The 7,600-nt window shown below is 44.2% G+C and overlaps 1 protein-coding gene across 1 annotated transcript; it reads left to right on the plus strand.

Moving 5' to 3' along the window:
* Nucleotides 1-1,561: 1,561 nt before the first annotated feature.
* LOC145776189 (uncharacterized) lies at nucleotides 1,562-7,321 on the plus strand. The gene has a single exon (XM_082587592.1). It carries the CDS (start codon nucleotides 1,562-1,564, stop codon nucleotides 7,319-7,321), a length of 5,760 nt encoding a protein of 1,919 aa, XP_082443718.1.
* Nucleotides 7,322-7,600: the final 279 nt, after the last annotated feature.

Here is a 7,600-nt window from a genome sequence, read left to right on the forward strand (position 1 = left end):
TCAAATTTCACCATCTGCTCAAACCGTTATTCAAGTTTTGTGATGGCTTGATCAATAGCCTAAGTACATAAAAATAATCAACTTTGAATTTTTCCTCTGGAGCTAGTGGCTCATCATCTCCCTCATAATCAAAACATCATCTCTTCCTTCTTGTCCTCTTCTCATTTTCTTCAGAAAAACTAGCCTCAGCATCAAAATGGGGTGCTATCTCAACTGCTGCTTCAACAGCTTTTTCAAATCCTGTGGTACGATATGCTCTCAAGTACTCACTTGTGCTTTTCAGTAGAGCTATTGCGGTGTGCAGTGCCTCACCGTAAAGCCGCAACTGACTTCAAGGATACCGGTACTTGCTTGTGAATCGAATTGAATTTTTTCCATTGGAAATGATAAAAATTACTGCATTTTCTGAGTAAATTGCGGGCCCTGTGCGATCGCACGGTTTGCACACCCCAAAAACCGGCACTGAATCCTGTTTTGAATGAAAATACAATAATATGCTCCTTTTTGCGATTAGTTTGTTGAGAAAAAGTAATGTTCCAACAAGCACCAGGGGTTTGGAGGAACGTTTGACTGGTGTTCATAAAATTAACATTATGACAAATATTTGAACGTGTGAGTTTTTCTTTATCATCCCTGTTAGAGAACAGGTTAATCAAGGTTATTGAAAAACTTTTTACTTTGAATTGTAAAACGTTTGTTGCGTAGACTTTCCTGGAAAATAATCCAACCAACCCTAGCTTCCCTTATGTTGCACTCGACAGCGAAAGTTACCGGTCCTGTCATGAATAATTATAGTAGCCTAAAGCTAATTATTATGTTGCAATGATGAATGGACAGGTAGACAAGTTTGTGCGTTTTTTAAACTTTGTATCTTGCAAATCTCTTCATTTCGTCAACGTGTTTCTGTATTGTGCTATTGAACAAGAAATTTTATCTGTTTCAGCATTCTTGGCAAATTCAGTCGTTTTGGCTTGTAGCGGCCAGTTTCCTTTGCTCCCTTTTTTGTTTTGTTGGTGCTCTCTACCGCCTTCCGCAAGGCACGCCTGACGCGTTGTAGATTTCAATAAATTTAGTTTTTGGGTTTTTGTCCGCCATGGAAAGAGTACTGTAAGTAAATGTGTGTTTTAATCTTTTAATATTGTTTTTATGTTTCAGCACTGGAACATTGTTAAATTTAAATCAGTTTTTGATCACCTGCTGAAAGACACAATTAATTTGTCATAAACGCCATTGTTGGCTATTGTTCTCTGATTCCTGTTTGGTGTTACCTGGTGATTTGGTATTTGCTTAGGTTTGAACCTTTTGTTTTTCATCCTTGTTTGTGTACTTTCTTTCCTTTATGCCTCTCGGCCATGTACGACCTGGGTGACCAAGTTTTTGCCTTTGTTGCACATATTTGCTAGCTCCCATTCATAAACTGCATTTTCATACAAGTTTGCTAGTGCTCATTTCAAATAGTCTCTGTAGACAGGGTTTCTACATCATTTAAATTTAACAGTAGGACATATCCTTTGTTGGTTTAAAGTTTAAACTACTTCATTAGGTCTGAATTCATTTAAACATGTATCAGACAACTCCTAATTGCCCCTTTGGTAGTAGACTTTCCAAGTTAGAAGCAATATACAATACTAAAATGAGGGGATTGCTCGAATCTGAAAGAAATGTTTTAGCTGCCATAGCTGATGGCTTTAGCGCTCCTAAGGTCAGAGAACTAGAAAAAGATTTTTTCGATAGCCATAGTAACACAATGTGTGCTTGCTTGGATCTTATGAGTGCCATTCCTTCGGACAATGTGCACATGGAAAGGAAATCCATTGTCAGAGCTCAGTGTGAGAGGTTGAATTCACTGAAACTGGCAATGGATAACCGGTGTGCGACATATACAAAACAACATAAGGCTGTTGGCCCTAGTGCCATGCACTCATCTCTCAATCAGGTAGATAAACCCTTTTGTCCCTCTAGCGGCACCAGGGAAAGAATGCGTAGATTGGCTCGTGAAGCCATACTAGAGTATGAGCTAAGTGCCCCTAACCAAAACCAATCTACTTCTCCATCAGTGTCTGCGAGTCAAACAAATCCAAAACAAGTCTTAAAAAAATCCCCCAAAGCGACCGATAAAAGTGACTTTATTACTCTCGACCAAACAGGGGGGAGGCCTGAAAGTTGGACTTCTTGCTGCGACGACCCAAAGTCTCACCAAAACGACAAGCAGTTGCCAGTACCTGCAACTGGTGAACAGTCGTCAGGTGTTTACCACTCATGGACACCAGAATCTGTCAATTCTGCCACATGCGGTACGCCTTGTGGGTCAAGCTTACAAGCACCCAGTCTTGGTGAGTCACATTCCTTAGCCAACGCTATTTACAGCATGGCTAGTTCCATGCAATATCATAGCCAATCCTTGCGTGAGGAAGAATTGTTTGATGGTACGCCTACTAAGTACCATCAATTCATTTCTCATTTTGATTCCTTTGTCATACGAGGTGTGTTGGATCCAGCTGTTAAACTGGATCGACTTATATCTTCCTGTACAGGTGATGCAAGAGATTGCATTGCGAGCTGTGTACTGTGTTTCTCTTCTGAGCATGGCTACCAAGAAGCAAGGAAGTTACTGGAGTCCCACTATGGCCAACGGCATACCATTGTTGGTGCTTATGTAAGCAAGTTAACTGAAGGTCCACCAATCAGGGCCAATGATCCTGCTGGTATAAACAGATTGGCCAGGGAGATGAGAAATTGTGAAATGGCTTGCAAGGGTTATGAGATGTCTGATCTGGATACACAACAGACAATTGGAAAGATCTTCAGCAGGCTTCCAGTCCATCTGCAGCAGGCTTTTGCTAGCAAAGCAAGTTCGCTGTTAGGAGCCGGTCACCGGGTTAAATTCTTCGACCTCATGGAGTTTCTTCAAGCTCGCGCCGAAATTGACCGAAGCTTTCTTGGTCAATTGATTGGCCAAAGGAAAGATAAAATGAAGCCGGATGCATCTAACTGGCGGAGTACAGGGGCATCCTCATACTTCACCCATGGCGCACCAATAGAGAGATCTAATTGTATGGTTTGCAGCGAAAATCACATGTTAGCTGACTGCAAAACATTCCAGCATATGCCTCAAAGATCAAAATGGAAGTTGGTGTTGGACCATCGGTTGTGCTTCAACTGTCTAGGAGACCACTTCGTTCGCCGTTGCCAAAGCAATAGCAAGTGTGGGATTTGTCCAGAGAAACATCACTCCCTGCTTCATAACGGAAGATCTCATGGGAGAGAAGGAGAGCAAGGCCCCTTGCATGGTGGGAATGAAGGGCATCCAAGGGTGTCCACAAACATGATTATTGAAGGTGGTACTGAAGACGTAGCGGTCACTTGTGCAAGTAGCGATGTGTGTTCTCGAGGGGATGGTATGGTGAAGTTAAAGGTTGTTCCTGTCACAGTGTACGGAAGTGATAGCCAGCATTGTATTAACACATATGCGTTTTTGGATGAGGGGTCTAATACCACATTGTGCTCCACTAGTTTAATGGATCGGCTGCAAATGAAAGGACAAAGTGTGAAGTACTCTCTTTCTACTGTAAGTGGCACCTGTGTAGAGCAAGGATACAGGCTTTCCTTTTTGGTTAAAGGCATCAATGAGAGCACTGTGGTGCCCTTGAAAAATGTACTTGTTGTTGCGAACCTACCAGAGTTAAGTGACAGCATCCCTACAATGAGGGACACGAAAGGACGGGCATACTTGAACGATGTAAGATTCCCAGAGCTTGTGGGTGAGAAAGTGGAAATCTTGATCGGTGCAGATGTTCAAGTTGCCCACCGTTCACTGGAGCGCAGAGAAAGTCCGCTTGGAGGTCCTGTAGCATTGAAGACTGAACTTGGATGGACTCTGGTAGGCCCGATTAATGACCAAGCTTCTAACAGTAGCTTGGCGTATGTTAACTTCATTCATAAAGACAGCTCTCTTCTCCATGCTCAGATGGAACGTATGTATAACCATGACTTCAATGATGGCCCTGACGTTGATGGTTTTTCTCTTTCCATCAATGACAAAAAGGCTGTTTCGCTAATGGAGAAGTCAGTGAAAAGAGTAGAAAGCCACTATGAGATTGCCTTGCCCTGGAAGTCAGAAAACACAGAGTTACCATTCAATCGTGTTATAGCTTACAAGAGATTGATGTATTTAAAGCAGAGATTTTTAAAAGATGATGGGTTATTTCAACAATACAAGGATAAACTTTCTGGGTATATCATAAACGGACATGCACAAAAGGTTCCTGAAGACCGATTGGCACCAACAAATAAAACCTGGTACATTCCCCACCATTCAACCAGTGGAAAATTCAGAGTTGTCTTTGACTGCGCAGCCCAATACAAAGGAAAATCATTGAATGGGGCATTGTTATCTGGACCAGACCACACCAGCAACCTTGTTGGAGTTCTTAACCGTTTCCGCACTAATCCATTTGTGGTGGTAGGGGACATAAAGTCAATGTTTCATCAGGTGTTGGTGCCCCCTAACGATAGTGACAGCCTTAGGTTTCTTTGGTGGCCCGATGGCGACCTGTCTAGGGACCCAGAAGATTATCAAATGCTGGTTCATCTTTTCGGTGCAGTCTCATCTCCCAGTTGTTGTGGGTTTGCTTTAAGAAAGGTTGCGACTGACAACATGCTGAACATGGGACCCGTTGTGTTAGATGCTATTCGTCGAAATTTCTATGTAGATGACTTTCTCAAATCTTTTAAAAGTGTCCCTGAAGCCGTACTGATTGTAACTCAGTTGCGGGCCTTATTAAAGTGTGGTGGGTTTGATCTTGTAAAACTGCGAAGCAATTCGAGTAAGGTACTAGAGGCCTTTCCAAGTGAAGACTGTTCATCAGCCAGCATCAACTTGGACTTGGAGGCAACAGAGGACGAGAAGACCTTGGGCGTGCACTGGAACACCCAGACAGACAGTCTTGTCATTAAGGTCAACATTCAGCCACGCCCAGCCACCCGTCGAGGAATTCTATCGATGGTTAGCCAATTGTATGACCCTTTAGGCATCGTGCAGCCCTTTGTCCTCCCTGTGAAGGTACTCATGCAAAAGTTGTGTGCTGATGGCCTGGGTTGGGATGAGACTATTCCGTCAAATCAGCATAAAATCTGGGAACAATGGCTTAGTCGCCTCCCTCAGTTGGAGGGCATCTCTATCCCACGCTGCCTCTGCAATACCAGTTTAGCAGTTGACAGCAATGCTCAATTACACTGTTTTTGTGATGCGAGTCAGACAGGTTATGGCGCAGTGGCTTACTTGCGAGTGGTTGACAGTTGTGACAATGTGCAGGTTTCCTTTCTTATGGGAAAATCGAGAGTAGCCCCTTTAAAGTCTCAGACCATTCCTCGGTTGGAGCTCACTGCTGCTGTGGTTGGAGTAAAACTTGCTACTTTTCTCAGGAAAGAGCTTGATGTAGTGATCAGTACCACAACCTTTTGGACAGATTCAACTTCGGTGCTGCAGTACATTCAAAATACTTCAACTAGGTTTCAGGTTTTTGTTGCTAACAGAATTGCTGCCATCCACTCTGGGTCAGAACCTTCTCAATGGCGGTATGTCAATACCACAGACAATCCAAGTGACCTAGCTTCTAGGGGTATCATGCCGGACTTAGTTGACAAAGCTAGAAACTGGTTTACGGGTCCAGATTTTTTAAAAATGAGTGAAACTGGCTGGCCTTCTTTTCCAAATCCGGTGCCTTCTGTGGCAAGCAGTGATCCCGAGTTGAAAAAGCAGTATCGCATCAATGCATTAACCATGCAGTCTGACGATCATACCACCGCGCTGGATCGCCTGTTGAATCACTTCTCCTCATACCTTCGCCTTAAAAGAGCTGTGGCTTGGATGCGACGTTTCAAGCAATTCTTGAAATCTAAGGTCAAGGGAAGTACCTTTAAGCAACCAAGTAAAGCAAACTTGACGGCCCAGGAGCTAGACGAGGCAGCAGACGACATAGTGAGGCTTGTGCAGAAGCAGACCTTTGCTAGAGAGGTGGCGCAGCTGCCTGATCACGAGACCTTTAATGCTTCAAGTCATACTTCTACTGTGAACCTTAAGTTCTCCCCTCTGCGCAAGCTTTGTCCCATCATTGTGCATGGCATTTTACGGGTTGGGGGTCGTCTGCAGAGATCACCTTTTTGCTTGGAAATGAGGCACCCCATTATCTTGCCTAGTAATCATCATGTCACAGGCCTCATTGTAGATTTTTTCCATCGTAGAGAAGGACACTGTGGCACATTACACACACTTAATGCCACCCGTGAAAAATTTTGGATTGTTAAGGGCCACTCATCAGTAAAAAAGTTTTTAAGGAAATGCTTAAAATGTCGCAGCATTGGCGCCTCTCGTGGCCAACAGATAATGGCACCCCTTCCAGAGTTCCGCGTAGCTCCCGGGAATGCGGCATTTTCGTGCACTGGGGTAGATTACATGGGGCCTATCCTCGTCAAACGTGGTCGAAGCATGGTTAAGCGTTACATCTGTGTTTTCTCCTGTCTGGCCACTAGAGCCATTCACTTAGAAATCTCTTATTCTCTTGAAACTGCTTCTTTTCTTCAAGCCTTGCAAAGGTTTACCTGTCGCCGTGGTACTCCAAATCAGATTGTCAGTGACAATGGCAGCAACTTTGTTGGCGCCGACCGCTTGCTCAAAGAAGGTCTGAAGAAGATGAATGCAAACCTAATTGCCAACAAGCTGAGTTGCCGTGGGATCGAATGGAAGTTTAACACTCCAGCCGCGAGCCATCAAGGTGGCGTATGGGAGAGAATGATAAGATCGGTTCGTAAAATCCTATGTGCATTAACTGATGAAAAGGCTTTAGATGATGAAGAACTTCTGACATTTGTTACCGAAGTGGAGCGCATTCTCAACGGGCGGCCCTTGACACCAGTGAGTTCCGACTGGGACGACATGGACGCCTTGACGCCGAACGCCCTTTTGCTTGGGAAGATAGACAATTCTCTACCACCGGACGAATTTTTGAAGTCAGATGGCTACAAGAGGTCCTGGCGACTGGTGAACTACCTCGCCAGTCAGTTCTGGAATCGATGGGTAAAGAGTTATCTGCCAACACTACAAATCCGACAGCGTTGGCTCCAACCTGCCAGGAATCTTCGCGATGGTGACTTAGTCTTGATGGTCGACGAGTCGTTAAAGAGGGGACTGTGGCCCAAAGCGCGTGTCATCGAAGCTTACCCCGACGAGCACGGTACGGTGCGGACTGTAAAGATTAAAACGGCAAGTTCGACTTACCGTCGAGACGTGCGAAAACTTTGCCTGTTGGAGGCCGTGGAGTAATTAAGAGACAATTGTACGACGGATTGTTGTTTTTCATCGCTGTTTTCGTTTAGGCCTATGTGTGTGCATGCGTTTTTATTGTATTCCAAACTTTTGTGTCGTTGGCCTGTTTCGATCTTGTGTGTCTTCTATCACACAGTCGTAGCGCTAGAGCCTGTCTCGTCATCTTACATTAATATTTTTTTTTTGGATGTTGGCCACACTTCTGTGCGTGTACTTTAACTTAAATATAACCATTTGATGGCATGGTTACATTGGGGCGGGTGTAGCGGCCAGTTT

The sequence above is a fragment of the Aplidium turbinatum genome, chromosome 8 (genome assembly GCF_918807975.1).
Source record: "Aplidium turbinatum chromosome 8, kaAplTurb1.1, whole genome shotgun sequence".
Lineage (NCBI taxonomy): Eukaryota > Metazoa > Chordata > Ascidiacea > Aplousobranchia > Polyclinidae > Aplidium > Aplidium turbinatum.